This window comes from Phyllostomus discolor, chromosome 7 (genome assembly GCF_004126475.2).
Source record: "Phyllostomus discolor isolate MPI-MPIP mPhyDis1 chromosome 7, mPhyDis1.pri.v3, whole genome shotgun sequence".
Taxonomy (NCBI): domain Eukaryota; kingdom Metazoa; phylum Chordata; class Mammalia; order Chiroptera; family Phyllostomidae; genus Phyllostomus; species Phyllostomus discolor.
Genome location: NC_040909.2, coordinates 9962364 through 9985626, shown reverse-complemented (window position 1 = coordinate 9985626; position 23263 = coordinate 9962364). Strand labels below are relative to the sequence as shown.

Below are 23263 nucleotides of genomic sequence, written 5' to 3'. Positions count from 1 at the left end.
TTTGGTGTACAAGAAAACACTCCAACCAGCTAACCACCCAGCGAGGGCCTCTTCAAAGCTTTTTCTCACTTAGCCCACTTCTTTTTTCTTGGAAAGACAGCTAGTCTATCTCATTCTACCTACACAGATTGGGGTCAAAATTTAAAAGAAAAAAAACTCCTGAGAACTCAGAAAACACCTAGCTAATCTCACTAGGCCAGCACTTATCAAGCTTTGATGAAAATAGTTACCACTTGGGCATTGGCCCGTCTTGATCAAGGGGAGGGGGGAGGTGGAAGGCAGGGAGTGTGCACGTCCTTCGAGCTTCCAGGTGGTGCCCACGCTGCTGGTCCGAGGACGGTAGTGGAAGTAGCGAGATCTCCCGAATCTCCAGGGACCCACCCATAGGGAACTCAGTGTCTGCAGAGCCCTACCGTGCTGGGCTGGTGGCCTTGGGTAGCCTGACTTTGTCACTAGCAGCCAAGACCTGAGCACTGCCTAGGTCAGCAGCTCCTTCCTCCTCACGACCACTATTATTTCCATCCAGTGAACCACAACCAGCCTGGCATTCCTAGGCGAAGCTTTTGTGTGCTTGTAATTTCAGGGCTGCTCTTGTGTTGAGGTACGCGATTCCAGTCTGCCTTCCAATGAGAATGCATCGTGTCTACAGATGTATTCTTGTCTCAGAAAAAAAATGAGAAAACCGCTTACACAAGTGCCTCGAAGTGATTAGTATTCATGATGTGATAAGTGGGATGTTTAGGGAAGCAACACAGTGATTAGCGAGTTTCTCCCGATGCCTGCCCGGAGCTGAGAGTTAGTGAAGGCATCGTGACACGAGGTAATGAGATGAAGCTGAGAGCGAGGGGAATAAAAACACGCCGTTGATGCTCTGTGGCTGTCGTAAAGGGGCCTGACCTTTTGTTTGGGTTGCAGTTAATCTACCAGAGAGAACTTGACCCGAAAGTGTGCCCCCGGATGCCATCCTAAGAGTTCCCAAACAAATGTTTTTTCCTGCCCCACTTTGTGAACTGAGCAGATTAGCCCTTGCAGATGTGGCCCGAGACACAGTCTGCTTTGACTGAGGCTGCATTTCCCAGCCCTTCTCCATGCCCAGTAACTCCTGAAACGGAGTGTGGTCGCTCTTTGAAGAGATTAGTCCGGCAGTGCTGTTGGGTAGGGGCCTCATCTGTTTTTCACCCCCTACAGCCCTTGCACGGTGCCGGCCACATAGTGCATTCAGTGAAGAGTGAAGGAATGAAAGAATGAATGAGTGAACCAATGCAAGAGTCCATGGAACTAAAGAATGAATGAGTGAACCAATGCAGGACTTCAAGGAATGAAAGAATGAAAGAATGAATGAGTGAGCCAATGAGGGAGCCCAGGGAATGAAAGAATGGATGAGTGAACCAATGAGGGAGCCCAGGGAATGAAAGAATGGATGAGTGAACCAATGAGGGAGCCCGTGAACAGATGCAGATGTGCCCTCTGCCTTCCATTCCAGCAGGCCGCTGACACAAGGCTCTGCCCTTCTCCTCCCCACTTGCATGTCTGTCGGTGGAAGCTGGAAACCAGCAGGTGAGGGTGGCAGGGGGCTGGGTGGTGGTCAGTGTTGCAGGCTGGGCAGCTCTGCAGTACACTTAGCCAGTCCACACCCCTGCTGCTGGCGTCCTCACAGCCCTCTCCCCACACCTCTGCCCCATGAACCACCTGTATCCGCCAAGTGTCCTCTGAGCCGTGAATGTTAGAATACATGAAATAAAAGCGGTAATACTGAATGAGGGCAATCATGACAGAGCCCTCCCTAGGGATTGCAGAAAAGCTCTCCCCATTAACTTTAAGTCAAAACATAATCTAAAGCACATCGCTTCCTAGGAAAAGCTTTCTGCTCTCCAAAATGGGCTATGTTTTTGCTGGTCATTCTCCCAGGACTCAGCGCCTTCCTCCCTGCTCCCAGCAGCCTCAGCATTGGGGCCTCAGTTCCCTGTCACTCTGTGACTTGAGCAAGCTGAGGCATTCCACTTTAGGGGATACCAAAGTGCTTCTGAATGCCAGAAAGTTTTGGTCTAACCACGGAACAGAGGGCTCATCCTATGATGAACTTGAACTATTGGACTTGATTGCAAATATTGTGGTAGAAACCCAACTCCAAAAGGTCTAAGCAAAAGAGGGAATTTATTGGCCCATGTCATGAAAAAGTCCAAGGGTTGACCTTCAACTTGAGTAGATCTAGGTGTTCAAAGTCTAGCAATAGGATTCTGTCCCTTCCCACCATCCAATGTGCTTTTGTTCAGAAAACCACAAACGTCCCCCAAGTGATGGCAAAGATGGCCCTGGAAGCCCTAGCCCTTCATTCTGCCATGGAGCCAGCCCAGCCGAGGGGGAGCGCCTCTTCCCAACAGCAAAAGGGAAAGCCCCCACCGGGACCCTGATTGGCAGGGCAGTGTCATGTGACCAGCTGCCCTTGGCTGTCAGGGGTGGGGCTAGCCTTTCCAGAACAAAGTAGACTAAGTTGGGGAGGAGGAGACAATATCCCAAAAGGAAAAAAAATATCCTTCTGTCAAAAGAACGAGGAGGACAGTAACAACCATCCCCACGAGTCCCATTCGGAGCCTCTCGGCTGCAGGGCTGAGCCCCCAGCTGGTCCTTCTGAGAGGGCGGCAGCTCTCAGAGCAGGGCGGCATGGGCGTGGGGGAGAGGCGCCCGGAGAACATCTCTCTCTAGAACTGAATTTCTTTTGTGCTCTTAAAGCGATGACGTAAATCATAAGCTTTGGGGTTATGGTTGCCAAGGACAAAGTCTTCTGTATTTTTTTCTTTTCTGTTGTATTATTCTAAATTCCAAAAAAAGCTTTCTCGTGTGTTTTTTTTTTTAATGACAGTTGCTTATTGCGATAAAATGCTATAGGAAAACACACGGAAGACAGCCAGCTCCCCTTCACACGCGCTGGTCGAGCTCCCGTGTGTGACCTCTCTCAGTCACTTGCTCCTGTGGGCAAAAGGCACTTGACCTCACTATGTTTCTATTTATCGTCTGTAAAAATGGGACTCATCCTTATAGAGCCATTGTAAGAAACAGACAGATCTCTTCTAAGAAATAGCCAGATACCTTATTGCTTCTGTTATATCATTTCATTCTCAAACATCTTTATAAGGTGGCCACTGTCATCCTCCCCCTTTTATGGATGAGGAAGATAAGCCCTAGAGGGAATAATTAATTTGTTCGAGATCGCACAGGTAGCAAATGCCAGGGCCTGGGCCAGTCCCAGCCTGCCCCCGTGTGCTCACTCCTTGCGCTATACTTTGTGAGAATTAAATCACGATTCAAGGACTGCTTCTGGCACAGCGCCTCAGGTGGAGCAAGCACTCAGAGAACTGTGTTTGTTATTATTCAGGTACTGGTGGACTCTATGTACATAAACACATACACTATGTATGTGTTCTGCTGGAAAGAGGAAATAGATAATAAGCAATTTAACAAGCTATCACTAAGTAACACATTCATGTATTGATTATCTTATGAATAATGAATATGTATAACAGAATATGAGGTACAGAGATGCACTTATAAAAATACGGAGAGAGAGATGAGGGTACGAGGAGAGGGGCTGTGTCGGCACGGTGGTGGTGGTATTTAGGGTGGCCCCGGGAGGCCTCCCAGAGGGGCTGAAGTTCGTGTGAGGAGCTCCAGTCTGTCTGTAGGCCAGGCAGGCAACTGGCAGGCTTGGCTTTGGGGTAGGCGGACAGGATCCGGTAAGCAGGCGCGTGGGGGCACCCCCAGAGCCAGAAAGGGAAGGATTGGCCGTAAAATGGTAACCCCCGTACTGAAGTCCTAGTCTTCCCCAAGTAGATTTTGCAGTGTTTTCAGAAACCTGCTCTCCGTGTTTGACCCAGGACAAAGCATCCTTGGACCAGTGGCCCAGTCGTGTGTGGCTGGGGCCAAGAGGCCTCGCTGTTGCCTACGTAACCATCCAATCGGCTTTCTGAACACTGTCTCCTCACCCAGGCCTGCTCTCTGCACCCACCAGCTCCACACCGGGCCTCCCAGGCCACGAGTCCCAGCTCCTCCGTCTGATCCACAGAACGACATTCTCTCTGTCACTTCCCGTTTCCCAGAAATCTGTCCGAATCTCTGATCCTGTTCTCGTCCTCCTCCTTTTTACAGATTCCTTTCCCCCTGGGCACCTTCTCCCATAACCCCTGGCATCTGGGGAGGACGGTCAGCCCCATGTGCTCCTTTTCTATTGGATTAGCAGCGTTCACATTCATTCTGCTTTTCTGAACCTTCTAAAATGAGCGTGCCTTATTACTTTCATAAGAAGAAACATAAGAACCAAAACTCTTCTTCAAGTGAGACAGGTCGAGAAGTATGCTCTTGTCAGCCGGAAGAGAGATGAATTGTGTCAGGGTCTGGACCGAGCGCCCCAGCTCCGACCAGGACGCTGCTTCCCAGGGCGTCCAGCTGCACGGAGAAGAGGCTGGGGAATTTTGCCGTAAAGCCTTTATCTCATTTGTGCTTTTTATTTCTCCAAGATAAGTGAGAGATGGTGCTAATGCAGTAACAGTATCAAACATAAAGCCTGCCATTAGACAGATGTATCAGTCAGTGACTTCACGTGGCAAGCATGTGTGAGCTTACTCTTGAGATGGACTTAGGGGCATAGTCCTTCTGCCGATCTTGCCTAGGGTCACTCATGCATCTCCGGTCAACTGGCAGCGGCTGGCCTGTCTCACCTGTCGGGGGTTGGCTGCGTACCAGCTGGAGCATTTGGGGAGATCGGGTCAAGTGGCTCTCATCGTCTCAAAGGCTAGCGTGGGCTTGCTGCCCAGAGCAGCAAGGGAGGAAGCTGCAAGGCTCGAGACTCGTACCCCATCATGTCTACCGCTCTCGAAGGTCAGAGCAGGTCAGCCAGCCCAGATGCAAGGAGTGGCGAAATGAGCGCACGTCTCGATGGAAGGGACCGCAGAGTGTTGTGGCAACCTTCGCAATCCACCCTCCAGTAATCCTATTTCCTAAGTCTAATGTTCTCTTTTCTACTTCTGTGTTGTCTTCAGGCTTCTGAGAACCCAGTCTCTGGAATGGTTCTACAATAATGTGAAGAGCCGTTTCAAGCGCTTCGGCAGCGCCAAAGTCCTGAAAAACCTGTACAGGAAACACCGGCTGGAGAGCGGAGCATGCTTCGACGTCCTAGGTACGCTGGCTGCCTCTTGCTCCGGGATACTCGGTGTGGGGGGCCGGGAGACGGAAGGAGGCCCTGCCTGGGGGCCCCGTGCACTGAGGTTCACTCACCTTGGACAGAGAAAGCTCCTTCAATATCCGGCTCTAGGGCGGAGCAGAAATAGGACACACACCAAAGCTTCTGTTAGGTTTTCAGCCTTTCGGTCCCGGGCTGGGTATGTTGGAAGCTGGGAGGACCAAAGTGTCTCTGCAGATGGTGGGCACTTTAATTCCGGGTCCCTTAGAAATGAAAGATTCTTGACCACATTTCCCTAATGAGTAAAACGCTGGGAAGGCATCGCTGGCTGGTCATGCGAACCAGGGCTTCATGTGGAGCATGCGCCCTCCACTTCCCGCCTTCCCACTCCAAAGCTGTCTTGATTCCCGGCCGAAATCTGATGTGGGAGGAGAGTGAGAAAAATGTCCACTTCCTCCAGGAAGCTTGGAAGATGCACCCTCCTATGCTGTTTTATATAGTCCAAACAACCAAGGTGCATAATTAGAATGAGAAATTTTATACTGTAGCCCTGGCTGGCGTAGCTCAGTGGATTGAGCTCGGACTGTGAACCAAAGGGTCGCCAGTTCGATTCCCAGTCCGGGCACATGCCTGGATTGCAGGCCAGGTCCTCAGTGCAGGCCATGTGGGAGGCAACCTCACATTGATGTTTCTCTCCTGCTCTTTCTCCCATCCTTCCTCTCTCTAAATAAATACATAAAATCTAAAAAAAAATTTTTTAAATATTTATGCTGTAGTTGTAGACCAGCCAACAGAAAGAAATTGTTGTCAGAATATGAAAAGCATGTCCTTCAAAAAAAAGAAAGGTTTTTTTTTTTTCCAATCTAGAGGCAGAGGCAGATTTTTTCATCCCTTTGCTGACACAGGTAAATTTTTTTTTATCCCCGAGAAAGAGGAGGAAAAAAATCTCCCGCATCTCATTTGGAGCTTTTTCACTGCTGGTATTTTGTATTCTCCATTAAGTCTTCAGTTGTGTCTTATCTAAAAATATGCGAGCCACTGAAGTCCAGGGAGAAAATAGGATGGAAGCTTTAAACTCGGAATCATTAGCGCCTTTTGTGGTAGTTGTTAGAATCTCTGTCTTTCAAAACGCTCAGGAAGGCTATATAGCTAAGGGAGCAGCGCCCAAGGTTGCCACGTGTTATTTTTATCTTCTCTTTATGGGTTGTTCTAAAAATTTTTTCTCTAGGAATGGAGGCAGAAAAGGAAAATGAAAAGCAGTGGTATTATCAGTAGTTTTTCAACCCAAAAATATTTCTCAAGAAAGTTCCAGAACAGAATTGACTCACTCATTTGAACCCCATCTTTTCTTTCCTCTCCCGTGCATCCTCCAGCCTGCTTTATGGACCCTTTGCACAGGTGCCCACATTTAAATCTCATGGGCATTCTTTATGGCCTCATGTGAATGGAGGGATGGAGACAACAGCTCCTCTACCCAGAGCTCCCAAAAGCAGGGCTCACTGCTTGGCATGCATGCGGTGTGTTCTCCCCGTGTCCCACTACCTGTTCAATCTTAAAGCACTTTGTGGGTGCCAAGACGCTTCACAGAAGTATTAGGAGTCACTGCTTTAATATGACTGATATCTCCATTTTAATGATGGCTTCCCTTTGAAAAGCATGAAGATAAGCAGACAGGAGACACTTTATGGGATAGTTCTCAAGCCTGTGAAGCCACGATGCTAAGACAATGAGATTTATTCTACCTGCCACCTAGAAAAATTCAGTTCCACTGCACACACATACGAGGCCTCCTGGTTAGGTTGGATGAGGAGGAGGCATTACCGTGGTCTTCTGCCTGCCACCCAACACCCCACCCGTGTCTGGTTGTCACCTGCCATCCTCAGTCCTGGCCACATGTTCGAATCACCTAGGGAGCTTTGGAAAAGGTCCCGGGGTCCAGGTGGTCTTCCACACCCAGGCAGTTGCTTCCGAGTGCCCGGAGGTGGGCCCAGGACAGGCACCGTTTAAAGTTCTCCGGGTTATAGGACAGCACAGCCAATGTCACCGTCATTCATTCAGGAGACCTCAGAGCAAATGGTGCGTCTTCATGTCATCTAAGGGGCTCCTTTTCAGAATTTTGATGGTCAGAACATAACAGGCAACATCAACAGCAGGCAAGGTCCGGGCTGTGCTCCGGAGCTCTCGGTGCAGAACTCCTGTAACCTAGGAAACACCTCCCCCGCGTGGCCCAGGGCAGTCCGGTGCGCAGACAGCCCCCTGAAAATTCACTCCGTCCACAGACTCTGGTGGGTCACTCGTCATGTGCACACCTTGTACAGCCCTCAGTGCCTCCCAAGGTCAGGCCTAAACGGAGACCCAGCATGTTGATCAGATATATCTAAGATTTACTTATTGCATCAGTAAACATTATTGAATGCCTACTGTGTGCCCACCTGGTTTAAAAGATGGGGGGATAAGGCAGGCAGGATCCTGCCATCTCAGGGCCAACCTTCCAGGGCAGAAGTCAGGTGAATAAGTACATAAATGTATTTAAAAATGTAAGGTCCAGTGGGAACGAGCATTCCCATGGTTTATCTGACGGATTCAGCGTGGCATTTGTAGCAGTCATCCCAGAAAGCCACATGACGTGAAGAGATAAAAGTAGCCGTCAGTAATATACTTAATCCCTAGGCGATTGGATAAAAATGATCAATACACTTAGATTTAGTATTGGATACATAAAATGGGAAAAAGAACCCCTGATTTTATTTGTTAACACTCTAATCTGTTTCTGGCATGAGCCTTGAAAAGGAAGGTCCATCACACCTTTCAGCTGGGATTTGATGGACAGATGAGGTTTGCCGAAAACGCTGAGCCGTGTGAAACAAGAGGTCCCTCCAACACGTGAACAATATGACCTAGTGTTGTCTGGCTGCTGGGTCAGGGCTTTCCAGAGCAGCCCCTTTGCTTTCTGCCCTTGGAGAGGTTGCATCCCCCTGGATGACATTGGAGCTCCCACCTAGGCACTTGAAGGAAACAGGGAGAGGTGTTGTGCTGGAAGATGTCAGCCATGCGGAGGAGCCAGAGTGTGTGGTCTGGTCTGCTCGGGCTCCCGCAGGTGCTTTCAGAGCCTCCCCTGTCTCCTCACACTCCCCTGCCTTGCCCACCCTCTCCGTTCTCTCAGCAGATGCCCTCCCTCCTCCTTCCCAGGGGAGGCAGTGGGCGGCTCTGCCTCGGGTCCCTGTCCCCTTCCAGGAAGGCCTCCAGGTCCCTCGTCCCTTCCTCTTGCCTATTCAGCCTCTCCCTTAACCGGTGCCTTCCTATTGATCTGTAAACATGCCCAACACCCGTCTCTCTCATGTTCTAACCTATCCTGGCTGCACATCTGCCCCCACTTCCTGTCCCGCCGGTCTGTTTCCTGTCCCAGGCATGCTCCAGAGAGCTGGCTGCATGCATGGCTTCTATTTCCTCCCAGTTCTCTCTCTACCCCACCTGCTCCCTGTCCACGCAGCAGCCAGAGTGCAGCTGTAGAGGCATAAATCTGACAGCTCAACCCTGCACAGCCTTTACTGGCTCCCCATGGCTGCTGGGATCAGGACCGTGACCGGTGTGGGCTGTGTCTCCAGGGCATCCCCCCAGGCTACCTCTCCTCCCCACAGGCCAGCTGCACCGCCCCTTGTTGAGGCCCTCGGTGCAGCCTGCCGCCCCCACTGCCTGCCCGGCGCAAGCGCTCCGCTCTCCCTTTTGGCTGGTTACTCACTGCGAGGGTCAGTCTTCCCTGCTGAACACTGACTTGCACTGTACTGTGAAGCGCCCAATCAGAGCCCCGGACACATCTACGAGCTTCTGTTTATTTACCTAAATCTTTGACGAATGCATTCTCTCCCACTAGACTATCAGGCCTGTCCAGTTTGCCAGAGGATCTCCGGCTTCGCTCACAATGTACCCTGACACCCAAGCACCCAGCCCAGGGCCAGGCACCTCGAAGGTGTTCACGGAACATCTGCTGGGTGAATGGATGAATGAACGAATGAGGGTGTAGCCGTGCCAAAGTGATAGACTAGCACTTAAATGGATAGCCTGGGAAAAGAGGAGGTGACTTCCCCTAAAGCCTTACTTTATACGTGGGGAAGCTGAGGCCCAGGAAGGCAAAGTCACTTTCTCAATGTCACACAGCTAGCATAAGTGGACTTCGGGCCTTTTGAAAGCCTGGTCAAAAAACACAAACACAGAGCATGATGGCATGTGGTTCCCATGAACCATGCACTCACACTGAGTTCCTGTGGACAGGCTGCCCGCTCACGGCCTGTTTCATTAAGGTGGGAGCCTGCTAACCCGCTGCAAGTGGCCCTCTTACCCTTCGGGTCCCCGCAAGGCGATCCCCTATCAAGAAAGTGCAGGTGCATCATGCGTATAGAAGGCCTATCGCTTAGACTCGGCACCAATGGCATTTGCCCCTTTTGAGCTGGAATGTAGACCCATATTTATCTTTTTGGTCCTTTCAAACAGTGTTTTCCACAAGCATTCAATTCAACCATTTTTTTTAGCCATCTGCTATATGGGCGCTATCTTAGGTACTAGGGATACAATTCAGTGATTTAAAAAAATAATCTATCCTCATCTTCAGAGTTCTCATGGATGGGAACACGTGTCATAAAAACCCCCAACTTGAAAAGGGCGCGGCCAACTGCTCTTCCCAGACTGGGACTGAGACCAGAGATCTATTCGAAGAAGACCAGAGAAGAGGCAGTGGGCCTTACATGATCAAATGCCATCATATGCCTCGTCTCTGTCTGGGTTTGCTTCTGCAGGAGAGAATGATGGCGGTTAAACTGTTCGCTAAGGGCAACTGCTGGGGTCAGTGCCGTGGACCACGGCTCAGCTAACAACCAGACACACGGGGGCTCATCGCCCACCACGAGGAGAGCACTCTCATTATTCTCTCTTTCTAGCAAGGAAGCCGAGTGCCAGGCAGGTTAAGCAGCTTGCTCAAGGTCCCACGACCAATAAACTGCAGATCCAGGGACTGACCCCACCTCTCCCTGAGCTTAATCTATTTTTCTGTCTTTGACTCCACGTTGCCCCCAAAGAAGGCACTGGAAGAAAGTGGGGGTGGTAGCAATGCTGCATACGGCAGGAATCCGTGTGAGGGGGGCAATGTGACTGGTCAAAAAGTGTGGCATTGTTTGGTGGCCCAGCGATTCCCTGACCTGTTTGCAGGGCTGCCCTATGGTGGGTAACGGCGGTCTGCCAGGGCAGTGCTCACTGAAGACCTTCGATGATCAAATGCGCTCGTTCTCTTCCCACCCCTCCCCCCCAGGAGGAAGCTGTTTTGAGACGAACCTGGAGAATGAAGGCAGTGTTTCAGGCAGCGATTCAACGTTCTACAGGCAGTCAGAAGGTAAGGTTGCTGAAGAAGCTACAGCTCATGGGACGCTGGAGGGAGAGAAACACCTTCAGATGCTGTCAGCCTCCCAGCTGCATAGTAACCACTCGATACCATTGTGTGTCGCCGTGTGGAGTCTCCCCGGGTCGTCCCGGTGTTGCCATTTGTATGAGTCCATCATCGAAATAGATAATGAACCCAAGGTGTGGCCTGGAGAAGCGCATTCGCTGCCCAGCCCCTAGCTACTTCACGACCAACTAGTGAGTGCTCTGGAGCTGGAATAGAAAAGGCAGTACACCTTGCAATTCATATGAAAATATTCGCATCAAGAATGTGTCGCTCGCTGATTAACTTCTGCTTTTTTATATCAGTGTAGTAGTTCCCTTAGAGCAGAGGTTGAAAAAACAACATCCATTTTCTAGTTTCAAATAAAGCCTTGTCTAACGCTTCAGCTCCTCCGAAGTACTGGGCCTTGGCGGCCCCCGCCTGCGACCCCCACAGCTCTTCTGTGCCCTCTCTGTTCTGTTCTTTGGGCGCCTTCTCATGAAGATCCCATCTTTTCTCTCTCCCTCTCTCTCTCTCTCTCTCTCTCTCGTCCCTTCTGCCCAAAATTTCTCCAGGGGCTGCCCTACACCGTAATATAACCTCAGGGCACCTCTGTTCACTGGTGAGCCAGAAATGCCCAGCACCGATTTCAGCCCAGAGTCCCAGACTGTGATTTCTGATGCTTAGCCGGCAGGCCCTGCAGGCCCTCCAGGAACCGGAACCTCAGCGTGTCCTAATCAAGCTCCTTAGCCACTGAGGTCCACCTGCAAGAGTTCCGCCTCTCTCAGCCCCCTCCCTACCAAGTTCCTATCACCAAGGTCCTACCTGCTCCATCTCTACCTTGATCCTTTCCTTCCTATTCGGAGACGCATAGCTTTAGTGCCTCCCGGCCCACAGCCTTCCTACATTAGTATTTCAGTGACCATCGGGATCAGACAGGGTCCTCCGGAGAACCAGCACCAAGGGGATGCACACACCACGTGTGTGCAGATGTATTTGGTTTCAAGGACTTGGCTCACGCAGTCGTGGGGATTGGCCGGCCTGAACCCTGTTGAGCAGGCCAGCAGGCTGGCGACTCGGGCAGGGGTGAATGCTTCATTCTGGAGGCAGGAGTTTCTTCTCTGGGGAGCTTTGTTTTTTGCTCGTACGGCCTCTCAGCTGATTGGATGAGGCCTTCCCACATCTTCGAGGGTCATCTCTTTTCCTAATGTTAACAGCTGTAGATGTTGACCACATCTAAAAAATACCTCCAGAGCAACGCTGAGATCAGTGTCTGAGTAAGTAACGGGGTACAGCAGCCTAGCCAAGTGGGCACACGCGACTAATCACCCTCCCGTCTACCAGGCGCTCTGACCTTCGGTCACGCTGCCTCCTTGCCCGTCCTTTACCCCCCACCAGTTTTCTCCTGGAAACAGCGACCCGAGACTTCCCTTTCGGCCACAACGTCTTCAGCGCTCTGCATCCCCTCATCCCAAAATTACAAACATGGCATCCAGAGCCTCTTTGGTTAGGGCTCCAGGCTCTGACTTTGCGGGGTTCAGCGGACCTTGGCAACCATCCCGAGCCCAGGGTCTACCGCACACCTCTTAGCAGTGCCTTACGCACCTGACCACCCGGCGGGAGAGAGCGCAGAGTGTGGACTCAGCTTGTGCGTTGGGGCAGCGTCAGCGGGGGCCCTCACTCAAAGAGCCTGGCTCTCGGGAGGTCATCGGTGAACTCGGACGCCATGAGAGTTTGTGGGGCACCTCTTCTGTGAGAAATCCGCCGATGAGTATCTGGGAAAGAGAAGGAACTATACCATCTGTCTCCATGGAGCACTTGGTGTGGTGACAACTTAACATGTTCTAGCCTCTACTTGTAGAAACTTCTGGAAAACTGTGTCCAATCAGCCACGGAGCTGATGTGCCCATCGGCTGGCTAGACCACTTGGACCTTAACTGAGCTGGTTTTGGAGATGTTGTTTGCCACATGCCACTTCCTGTCCCCGCTTGTGTCTTCAGGGGCCTACCGAGCTTGAGTTATGTTTTTTTAATTGAGGGACTGATTAATTAATGAGTTGATGTATTTACACCTTGTCTCATTCTACAAAGAACTTGAGGCAGCTTTCAGACATTTGCATTTGTTGGTGGTGCGTGACTTGGAGATTATAAATGAAAGCAGGAGGTTGAACTTGGGGGAAAAGGAGGCACAGGCACATGGCCCTCGTAGAGCTGTGTGCTTGAACCTGACATGTGTTGGGTTTCTGGGGTGAAATAAGAGGAATGGTAGACATTCTCACCCTCAGTAAGAAGCAGAAATCTAAGTATCTTGGGGACACGGAACTCTTCCAGGCACTTAGCTCCAAAAGCACTTTGTCACCTGCAGAAGTCCTTTGAACTGGAGACGGCACTTCCTCCCATTTGTTGCCATGTGCAGGGAAAAAAATACATTCACTAAAAATAGGATGGCATTTTTAATCATGTTGGTGTGTATTTATCTCGCTCTTGTGGTTAAAACTGAGGGCTTTGGAGGTGGGGAGTGCTGAATTTGAAGCTCAGCTCTCTTACTGTGTCACTATGCAACCCTGGGCAAGTTATCTGAGCTCTCTGTGCTTCTGTTCTCGCGTCTGGAAATGGGTACCTACTCAATGAGTCATTGTAAGAATTAACTGTCATCACGCCTGGGACACTCAGCCTGGGGCCCAGCGTGGGTCAGCAGGGTTACTGTCGTTGGTAGAATTGGTCTCGAGTCTAAAACACCCTTCCGTGGCTTTCGTATGTGCATTAACCATATTACACAGCCCACTGCCCATAGAACATTTACTGGTTTTCATCCCTGGCATCATAATGCTACATTATAGGCACAAAATAACACATAACTTTTATCCAAGAAAGTAGGTGAAGGACTGTTACATGAAGCCCTTTTGTCTGTGCGTTTGGAACTGTGCTCCGCATTAGGGTGCCATGGAGACCTGTGGGAGGGGGCGGAGGCTTTCTGGCCCCCAGGGAAGCGATCTCAGAACCTCAGGTGGACACCCAGCCAAAGGGGAGACCAGAGGGACCTGAGATCATTTTTCAGAGGAGGAACCTGTGGGCCAGGAGTTGGGGTGCCTGGGGACCAGCTCAGTTACAGAGCCGAGAGCAGGGTGAGGAGGGACAAGGCAATGGTGTCATGGGGAGAGAGAGAGGGTGGCTCTCAAGGACTCACAGTGATTTGTGTCTGGGGCGGGGTGGTGGGAGGCAGGGAGACAGGTAAGAAGGGGCTTGTGAACCCGGGAAGTTGTGTGGAATGTATCCCAGAGATCTAAGCAGAAGAGCTTATAGTGCTGGCCCGGTGGCTTAGCTGGTTGGGGTGTTGTCCCGCAACTGAAAGCTTGCGTGTTCAACTTCCGGTCAGGGCACATACCTAGGCTGCAGGTTTCATCCGGGGTGTGTCCAGGAGGCAACGGATCAACGCTTCTCTCTTGCATTGAGGCTTCTCCCCCTCTCCTTCTCTCTCCCTTCTTCTCTCTCTAAAAGCAATGAAATAAAAATGTCCTCGGGTAAGGATAAAAAAAAACCTTTTTAGAAAAAGAAGAGCTCACAGCGGAGCAGCCACTCAGAAAGGGCCCTCTGTTCTGTTTGCCGTCTAGGGCACAGCATGATGGACACGTTGGCCGTTGCCCTGCGTGTGGCCGAGGAGGCCATCGAGGAGGCGATTTCCAAAGCAGAAGCCCACGGGGACAGCCTGGTACAGACCCCTTTCTCCTCCCAGGGGAGGTGCGGGTCGGGGTCCTGGCCGCCAGGACAAAGTGCCACTTGTCAGGAAACCAGTGTCCTGACAGCCACCCTTGACTGGAGCAGTGCCCAACGCCCCCCTGCGTCTGCGGTCTGCACTCCCGAGAAAGTGATGGCCGAGTGCCCCAAACCCACCCCGGCACACGGCTGTTCTCTTCCCACCCTCTGCAGGACAAGCAGAACGAGGCCAGTTACCTGCGGGACCACAAGGAGGAGCTCACCGAGGAGCTGGCCACAACCATCTTGCAGAAGGTGGGTGGCCCTGGGACCCTATGACAAGCCCTGAGCAGGGCCTCGAGTGGCCACTGCCACCGTGGGTGTGCTGGGCTCCATTTCTGTGCCTCATCACTTCGTCTTCTGTGTTCTTGGGGCTAATGCACAGGGACTGCAACTGCAAAGGCTAAGATGAGGGATGCAGGGCGGCTGCCCTTAGGGGCTGAGCTAGCGGGTGGGGAGCCAGGAACTCAGCATTGTGCCGGTTACTCACTGGCTTCCTGTTTCCCTGGCTTTGCGTGTGTGCGTGTGTGTGTGCATATATGTGTGTGTGTCCTCTTCTCGTACTTCTCAGTCTTTTGCTGAAGACGCTTCGCAGTCACCACTTGCTGCCTGCGTGCCTTACACCATCCCTTGCATGCTGTGTCGGTAATGACTGCCTAGCAATCAGCCACCCCAACCCTCCGTGGCTTTACACAGGGTTGTGTCTGTTTCCCAGCCAGCCCTCCAGCCCCTGCACCTCAATTCAGTTCTGACACGAGTCGGTCAGCACCGACCCCACAGGTTGAGGGCTCAGTCCCACAAGGCTGCCCCGCTTCAGACACCAGTGCAAGTCTCAGGATCCCCACGGTACCCTCTTCTGTCCAACCTACAAGTTCAGGGATTCCCCCACTCCTCCCCCACTTGGATAATTTGCTAGAACAATGCACAGAACTCAGGAAAGGGCTATACTTACAATGACCTCTCTATTGTGAAAGATACAAATGAACAGCCGGATGAAGAGAGAACAGGACCCCAAGGTCTGTGGCATGGGTGTTGGAATCTTCCACACCTTCGCTATGCCCGCCACCCTGCTCTACTCCAATATATGTGCCCGGAAGCTCCCCCGGTCTCAGGGTCTCCGAGTTTTTGATAGAGGTTCCCTGAAGTAGGCATCATTTCTTAAAGTCCTGGCCCCCTGAATGAACTCCATCTTTAGTCCCTGTCCCCTCCCCAGAGGCTGGGGCGGAGCTTAAGTTTTGCTTGGAGTTTTTAAAAAATTTTTTCAATTATAGTTGACATGCAATATTGTATTAGTTTCAGGTGTACAACGTAATGATTAGACATTTATGCAACTTAGGAAGTGATCATCCCAGGGAGTTTACTGCCCATCTGACAGCACATGCAGTTATTAGAATATTATTGACTGTGTTCCCTGTGCTGTACCTCACCTCCCCACGGCTATCAGGTAACTAACAACCTGCACTTATTCCCTTCACCTTTTCCACCCAGCGCCCTAACCTCCCGCCCGCTCTGGCCGCCCGCAGCCTGCTGTCTGCATCTGTGGCACATGTTTCTGCTTGGTTTGTTTGTTTGTTTGTTTGTTTTGGTTTTTAGATTCCACGTGTAAGTTAGAGCATGTGGTGTTTCTGTTTCTCATTCTGGTTGTTTGTTTAAGCCACCAGGCCCCATCTATCTAGTGGCCTTGGCCTGAGTCACCTCATTAGCATAACAAAGACACGCCTGCCACTCCAAATATTGCAAGGAGTTTTGAAACTCCTTACCAGAAATCGAACAGCAAACATATGTTTCATTACACCCCCGTTTCTCGCTCCTGCATCCGTAGTGGCTCCGTCTGAAGCAGTGGGTTGGGATCACGTCTGCGCAGGGTGTCCACTCCGGGGCCCCTGCGGCTTCTCCCGGCAGCCTCCACTGAAAAGAAAAACATGGTTTACCCTTGAACGATGCGGGTGTGAGCCGCATGGACTCACATACACATGAATTTTTGAAGTCTGCCTTTGAAACCCCGGGGCAGTTCGAACCTGTGTCATTCAAGGGTCAGAGCTGTCTACTCTCCCTGTCCTGGGAGGCGTGCAGGGTCCTACAACAAAAGACTGCGCCCAGGGAGCATGGCACAAATTTAGCCTTCCCTTTCGGTCACCATAATTCATGTCCCTCCCACAGGCCACACGCACTCACCCACCCAAAGACCTCCAAATGTCTCATTCAATCACCATTCAAAGTGCATCCGGTTCGGACTCAGCCCCTTTTAAGACGGAGGCCTGTGAACTAAGCACAGAAGTCGCCTGTGCCCGCACACCCAACACGCAATGCGGGAACACGGATGGGAGAGCCGCACGGCCCCGCCCACCTGCAGAGACAGGCGGTGTCTGCCCCCCAGGGCTCCCGAAGTTCTGCTGGGCACCTGCACCAGGTCCCCACGCTGTGGGGAGGGGCCGTGCCTTCACGGGGCCCAGCTCTGTCCCTGGCAATGGCGGCGCCCTAGTTCGCTGCTCTCCTTGGCCCTCTGCCTCCCTCTCATCATCCCATCTGCTCTAGAAAGGCACTGAACATGCCCATCTTGGTGGCTTGGCAGTTTTCTCAGCTGATTCCCGCCCGTGGGAAGCTGAGAGCCCAGAGACCATTGTATAAATGGACTCATCAAATCCACACGGCCAAGCCCAGAACAGCAAGTGGTGCGAGCACGCTGAAGCCCCCCCTGATGACTCCCGGCGTCTCCCCCCTCCGTAGGCCTTCCTGATGCTTCTTAAAATCAAGAATTACACCCAGAGACTCTGGTTTGAGATTCAGCTCCATTAGTCATGAGCTGTGCATCCTTCACTGGTAACTTAACCACTCCGATCCTGTCTCCTCGTCTGTAAAATGGGGACAGTTACAGTATGTAGCTCTTAGCAGTACTCTGAGGGTTAAATGAGGTACCCGACCTGGAGTCTGGTATGTGATAGGCACTTAATAAATAGAAGAAGTCGTTAACACCATAAAATGCTTACTGCAAACTGTAAAGAGAGGTGGAGTGCTCAAGTTGCACTGTTTTATCAGAAGGCGGATCCGAAACAGCCTAGCATCCTGCCGGAACTGAGCTCTTACGGCTGAAAGAAAGATCCCAGCGGTGGTCCCCGTTACTCCACGCAGCCCCCGGAGGCCTCACCAGTCACTCACCCCCTTTGTCGCCCGCCCCCTCTCCAGATCATCCGGAAGCAGAAGAGCAAATGCGAGCAGCAGGTGGAAGAAGAGCCGGAGTGGGCCCCGCCCCGGAGCTGCAGGGCAAAGGCTGCCAAAGATGAGGGCACCGCGGCCTCCAACGGCCTCTGGGTGAGTCTCCAAGCAGCCACCCGGGTGTTCCGAGTGCTCTGCCCGTGGAGGTGGGGACGGCACACTGGAGCACCTGTGGTTGACCCATGTGCCCACCAGGCAGCACGGAGGTCCTCCAAGGGCGGTGAGCAGAGGGAGAAACTGAGGCAGCGTGTGTGAGAGGGGAGGGCAGGAGGTGAGAGAGGAGGAAGGAATGAAGACAGACGGCTGAAGGACACGGAGACCGAGTGAGGAAAAATAAACCCGTCCACGGGCACTTTTTAATTCATTGTGGAGAGAGTCGTCCTGAGCCCTGTGAGGGGGAAAAAATAGCTTTCTCGGGGAGATCACTCGCTTTTCCGAAAAGTGACAAGAGAATGGCCACTGTCGTTTGAGTCACCAGCACGTGCACAGGGAGACGTAGCCGGGACATCGTGGTGGGGACCAGCCTTCTTGTCTGTCACCCTGAAACTGGGCCAAGGGCAGAATCACAGGGCAGGGTGGCCTTCCCGTGACCCAGGGGTCTGGCTCTGCTCCTGTCCGCAGCGGAGTCCCCGCGCCTGTCAGATCCTGGTTATCCTGGTGTTAGGGGTCCCAGCACCGGACACCCAGAGCACTGGGAGAGACAGAGGCTGAGCCCGAGTGAGCTAGGCCCTCCATGCAGAGACTCGAAGTGGAGGGAAGGCGGGGCCGGCTGGCAGGACGTGTGCTCCATCAGCTAAGGCGTTGGCAGTCGGCACAGGGGCAAGGGCGACACGCAGGTGCGACTTAGACCTGGAACGTCAGACGGGGGAGAAGCAATGTCTACTGTTCACCCTGCTCCTCCTGGGGGCCAGTGGTTCACACCCCACCTGCACAGAGTGACATCGGGGTGCTCGGAGCAGCCACGTGGGGGTGGCCAGTAGCCTCACCTGCGGAGACTCTCCCCAGGTCTCACCAGTCGCCAGGAGCGTGGGGGTGACGGGCAGTCTCTTTACAGCTTTATCAGAGACTTAACTTCATTGATTTATTGGCAGAAGCTTCCCTTGGCGGTATGCTGGCAACTGATTTTATTGCTGCTGTGTGCTCAGCTCCAAGGAAAACAAAATAAACAGAAGGTTCCGTCCCTGTCCTCCAGGACTTGATAATCTGCTCAGCAACGCAGGGAGCCTACGAGACAGTTCACAGGGGACGCGGTCGAAGAGCTGAGTGTGGAAATGGAACTGGGGTTCAGCGGAGGCAGGGGAGAGGGGACAGGGGCGGGTCCAAGTCTGGGGGTCAGGAGAGGCAGGGGAAGCCCTCCCTAGGTGGTGGCCTGAAACTAAGGCCTGGCCCTGAGGGACACGGGTGCAGGGGGAGGAAGAGCATGCCCAGGGAGGGAGCAGCGGGCGTGGGGCCCTGAGCAGGAGGGACCTCGAGTGTGCTGAAGGAGCAGGACAGCGACCATGGCTGGAGAAAGGTGACTAAATGACAAGTGGATGTCGGCCACCTAGGTGTCCATGGGTGTCATCCCTTAAGGAATAGCTGTTGTTCTTGTCAATATTACCTTAAAGCCACATTTCACGGTCAGGGTCACTGGCACCAAGGTATCCCTATGCATTTTGAGATGAACCGCACCATGATTTGGTCGGCTGGGCTCCAGGCCCAGGCAGCAGCAGCAGCTGTCCGTGTGTCACTGACCTTCCTGCCCCGATCCACAGGCCGCCCTGTCCCCCACCAGGCAGGTCCCCACTGCGGGTGCTCGCAGGTGCTGTCTCCCCTCCCCTGCCCCCCTGTCTGCACTCGCCCGCCGATGTCTGGCCACTCGCCACGCCCAGGGCTGGCCCGCTCTTCCTGCGTCAGAGGCCAGAAGCTCCTTCCCCAAGCCTGTCCGTCCCACTGTCCCTGGCACTGAGGAGGCCTCGCTCCCCATGTGTCCTGTTCACGTCAGCTGGTGGCAGCTCGTCACGGTAACCGAAGTTCTTACCCGAACCCCATCAACAAAGAGGTTCAGAGTCCTCACAGGAAACTTGAGTCATCATCGCGGCCACGAGAGGTTGGCCGACGGTCTCTAGGGCTCGCACATGACCTTCCTCGAATAAACTTGACAGTCAAGGGCGTTCACACAGCATTTCATTCCATCCGCCTGAGCACATCCCGAGTCATCCCCATTTTACGGAGGAGTAAACTGAGGCCTGGCCAGTCTGAGCCACCGGCACTGAGTGGAGGGCCGGGACTCGGGCCCGGGGCTCCTGCGCACTGCTGGCTGCTGTTTCATCGGGAAGCTCTGGATGTGAAATACCGGCTTCCCCACCCAATGGTGACCCAGAAATGGCGTTCCTGCCACCTCACAGGGACAGAGGCTGCATGTCAGCGGAGAGGCGGGACGGGCGGCCGCAGTGCCTGGAGTCACAGCAGGGGCCCAGCAGCCATTAGGGATGTGGTGTGCCCCTGTCCCCTGCAGGACAAGAGAGGCCTTTACCCACACCCCTCAGCCAACCGTAGGCCTCGGTCTTCTTAAGATAAATGGCAATGACTCTTCCCCAGGGGTCGGCTCCCCCGGCCCCTGTGCTCGCTGGACAGCATCCAGCCCACCTGGGAGGCAGGTGCGCGTGGGCTGCCTTCCCCGAGGGAGCTGCTTAGAGGCGGAAGTCAGCGCCGCCCGGGACTCCCACGTGGGCTCTGAAACACGGACCTCTCAGGGTTTTCTTTTCTTGTCAGAAAATCTGTCTTGCCCGGCGCCTGCCTCCCACTCAGCAGACTCTTCATCGCTTCAGCTTCCACACCAGTGCAGACGGAGCTGACTCACTTCTCACTTGGTTCCTGGGGCAACGCTTCTTTCTAGCCTGGGGTCTAGAGTGAGGCCTCCTGCAAGCGCCTCTCCGATTCTAAGGCATCTTCTGAGTCTCTTCGCATGCCTGTCCCCTTGCCCCGGGATGAGTCCAGCTTCGAGGCGGGGACTCGGGAGAGAGAACCTTGGGGTTATAGCTGGAAGAAAGCCCACAGAGGACACTGGTGCACCCCCTTGGGGGAGCACCCCTTCAGGCACAACACTTTAATCCCCAGATCATGAGGCCTGGCAGGGGGTGTGGCCACTTACCGAAAGGAGAGGGTCATTGGTTGGTTCCTGTTACCACCACCTCCGATCCTTAACATGGGTGTTTCCTCAAGGAGATCCCTGCCCACTGTGATTTGCAGCACAGAAGAAGCACATTTTCATCAACACTATTAATCTGGAGACATGAACGCTTTCTTTGTCTTTCTGCATCCACACGTGTCCTCATGGGAACTGCCCCAAACAAAGCAGCCTGAATCTGGGAATAAAGAGGACCCAGCATCCCAGCCCTGGCTGGCGTAGCTCAGGGGTTTGAGCGCAGGCCTGATAACCAAAGAGTCGCCGGTTCAATTCCCAGTCAGGTGACAGGCCTGGGTTATGGGCCAGGCCCCCAGTAGGGGGTGTGCGAGTGGTGGAGCCAATCACACATTGCTGCTTCTCTCTCTTTCACCTTCCCTTCCCCTTTCTCTAAAAATAAATTTAAATCTTTAAAAAAGAGAGAGAGAGAGACAGAGGGAGAGAACACAGTCCACCAGGGCCAGCCCTCAGATGCCCCATGCAGGGTGTGGGGGCACACCAGTCCCCCCCACCATGGGCTAAGCCGATGCCCCAGGGCCCCTGCTTTCCCCCAGCCACTGGCCCACACCAGGCCCTGGTCCCCTGTGATGAAGAGTCTGGCTGGGGCCACATCCAGGAAGTGGGCCCTAAGCGGGAACTGACCCTGGTCCAGGCCACCGTATGGCACAAGTCCCGGAGCCCCGTTCATCTAGAATGCACCGCGAGTGGCTCCTCCAGGGTCCTCAGGGTTGCACAAGTAGGAGGGGACAGGAACCAGTGCTGGTGAAGGAGCAGGTGCTCTGTTTGCCCCTCACAAGATGGGGATGCAGGTGTCATTAGACCCATTTCACAGATGAGGAAGCCGAGGTCAAAGCTTTAGCATAACTTAACCTAAAATCACGCATGTGCCGATTGGCGGGGCCAGACACCGAGTGCCTTTTTCCCGCTCCGAAGCCCTGGCCCTAGCTTCTCCCGCTGTGAAACGAGATCGGTGGGCTCAGGGGTCTCCAAGGTTCCTTTCCACGCAGAGATTCTAGGCTGCACTGTTTTATACGGTGGCCTCGAGACCAAGTGACTATTTAAATTAATGAAAATCAAATCAAATAAAAAAATCCAGGTCTGTGGTCACACTGGCCACGTTTCAGGTGCTTCCGAGCACCCGTGGCTGGTGGCCGCTACATTGGACGGAGCGGATGTAGGACATTTATTTCCATCCTCCCAGCACGGGTTATCGTGCAGCCCTGGTCTAGTGCTGGTCCAGGGCTTTAGATAAAGAAGGGATAAACACAGGGCATAAAACGGAAGTGTGTCCAGACACCGGCCAGAGCCTGGATACGGAGCAGCAGGCCAAGTCTTGGTTCTTGGGGCCCTCACAGAAGGTGGCTGTCCTGCCTTCTCAGGAGTGGTGCTCACCACAGGTGCCCCTCGGCACGCCTGCCCGAGCCCCGCCCCGGTGTGGCCAGCAGGCCGCAGCTTGGTCTGTTTGTGGCCCCTGCAGGGGGCTCCCTGACCTACGGACCGTGGTGGGCCCTCAACAGCGGCCCCCGGGTGGTGCGTCTTCCTTTCCCCTCCGTGCTCCAGCAACTGGGGCCCCTCTGGCTGGGGCAGGGGCAGGGGGGTGGGCAACTGTTCCCAATCCCAGAATGCTGCGGGCTCCTTGGGCTTCACTGCAAAACCCAAACTTAATTCACCCCCATTCAGCCCGGATTTCTCGTCTGTTTTCTTGAAAGAAAGTTCAGTGCGATCGTCCCCTTTTTAATTTCCTCCGTTATCGCGTGTTTCTCTGCCAGGAGGGGGGTTGGCACAGCTCGCCTTTCAAGGCCTTATGATGCAATACCCTAAAAGGCACAGGGGCTGTAGTTCCTTCAGCGCCTGTCCCTTGGGGTGCGTGTCTATGAAAAGGTGCCTCTGTAATAATACAGACTGACTCTTCCTCGGTCTCTGCTCCGTCCTTCCCTCTTCCCCTCCGCCTTTCCCCTTGCGTCTCTGTTACCTTCTCCCTCTCAGGTGTTCTCTCCTCTGACTGGCAGTCGTGCAGACCTAAAGCCGTTTTCAGGGCTGTGACCGGTACTGGACTGAATGTAACGGCCATGACTGACCCCACGAATACGGAGCAAGGCTCCGTCTCAGGTGTTGGTTCATCTGACCACCGTTCTCCGCCCCTTTGCGGCAGAAAACATTCTCTCCCGGTTTGACCTTGTGAGCTCTCTGACGGCAGAGACTGTTGGGAAGCCGTGGTCAGTGTCCCGGGGAGTCTGCCCTGTTGGCCGTGATGATGAGTGTAGCGGTCACGGCGACACCGCCCTGTTCCGGGAGACGCAGGTAGACCACGCAGCTGCTGCCCGCACGGGATGCGGCCGCTGCCGGGGATGGTACAGCCGGCGACCCGTGAACAGCGCGGCTAGACTGTGCAGGTCCACTTCTACGTGGGGTTTTTTTTTCAGTAAATACTGTAAATGTATTTTCTCTTCTTCATGATTTTCTTAATATTTTCTCCAGCTTTATTATAAGAAAACAGTATATAATACAGATATAATGCAAAATGTGCATTAAAATCAACTGTTCATGTT

At 53.2% G+C, this 23263-nt stretch overlaps 1 protein-coding gene across 1 annotated transcript in view; it reads left to right on the top strand.

The window, feature by feature from the left end:
• LOC114502090 (myosin VIIA and Rab interacting protein) overlaps nucleotides 1–23263 on the top strand; it is a 204845-nt gene that overhangs the window by 127856 nt on the left and 53726 nt on the right. The window contains exons 4-8 of the mRNA XM_028518928.2: nucleotides 5034–5170; nucleotides 10473–10553; nucleotides 14194–14291; nucleotides 14510–14590; nucleotides 17519–17644. Coding sequence (XP_028374729.1) covers nucleotides 5034–5170; nucleotides 10473–10553; nucleotides 14194–14291; nucleotides 14510–14590; nucleotides 17519–17644 — 523 coding nt within the window. The remainder of the gene's footprint in view (nucleotides 1–5033; nucleotides 5171–10472; nucleotides 10554–14193; nucleotides 14292–14509; nucleotides 14591–17518; nucleotides 17645–23263) is intronic.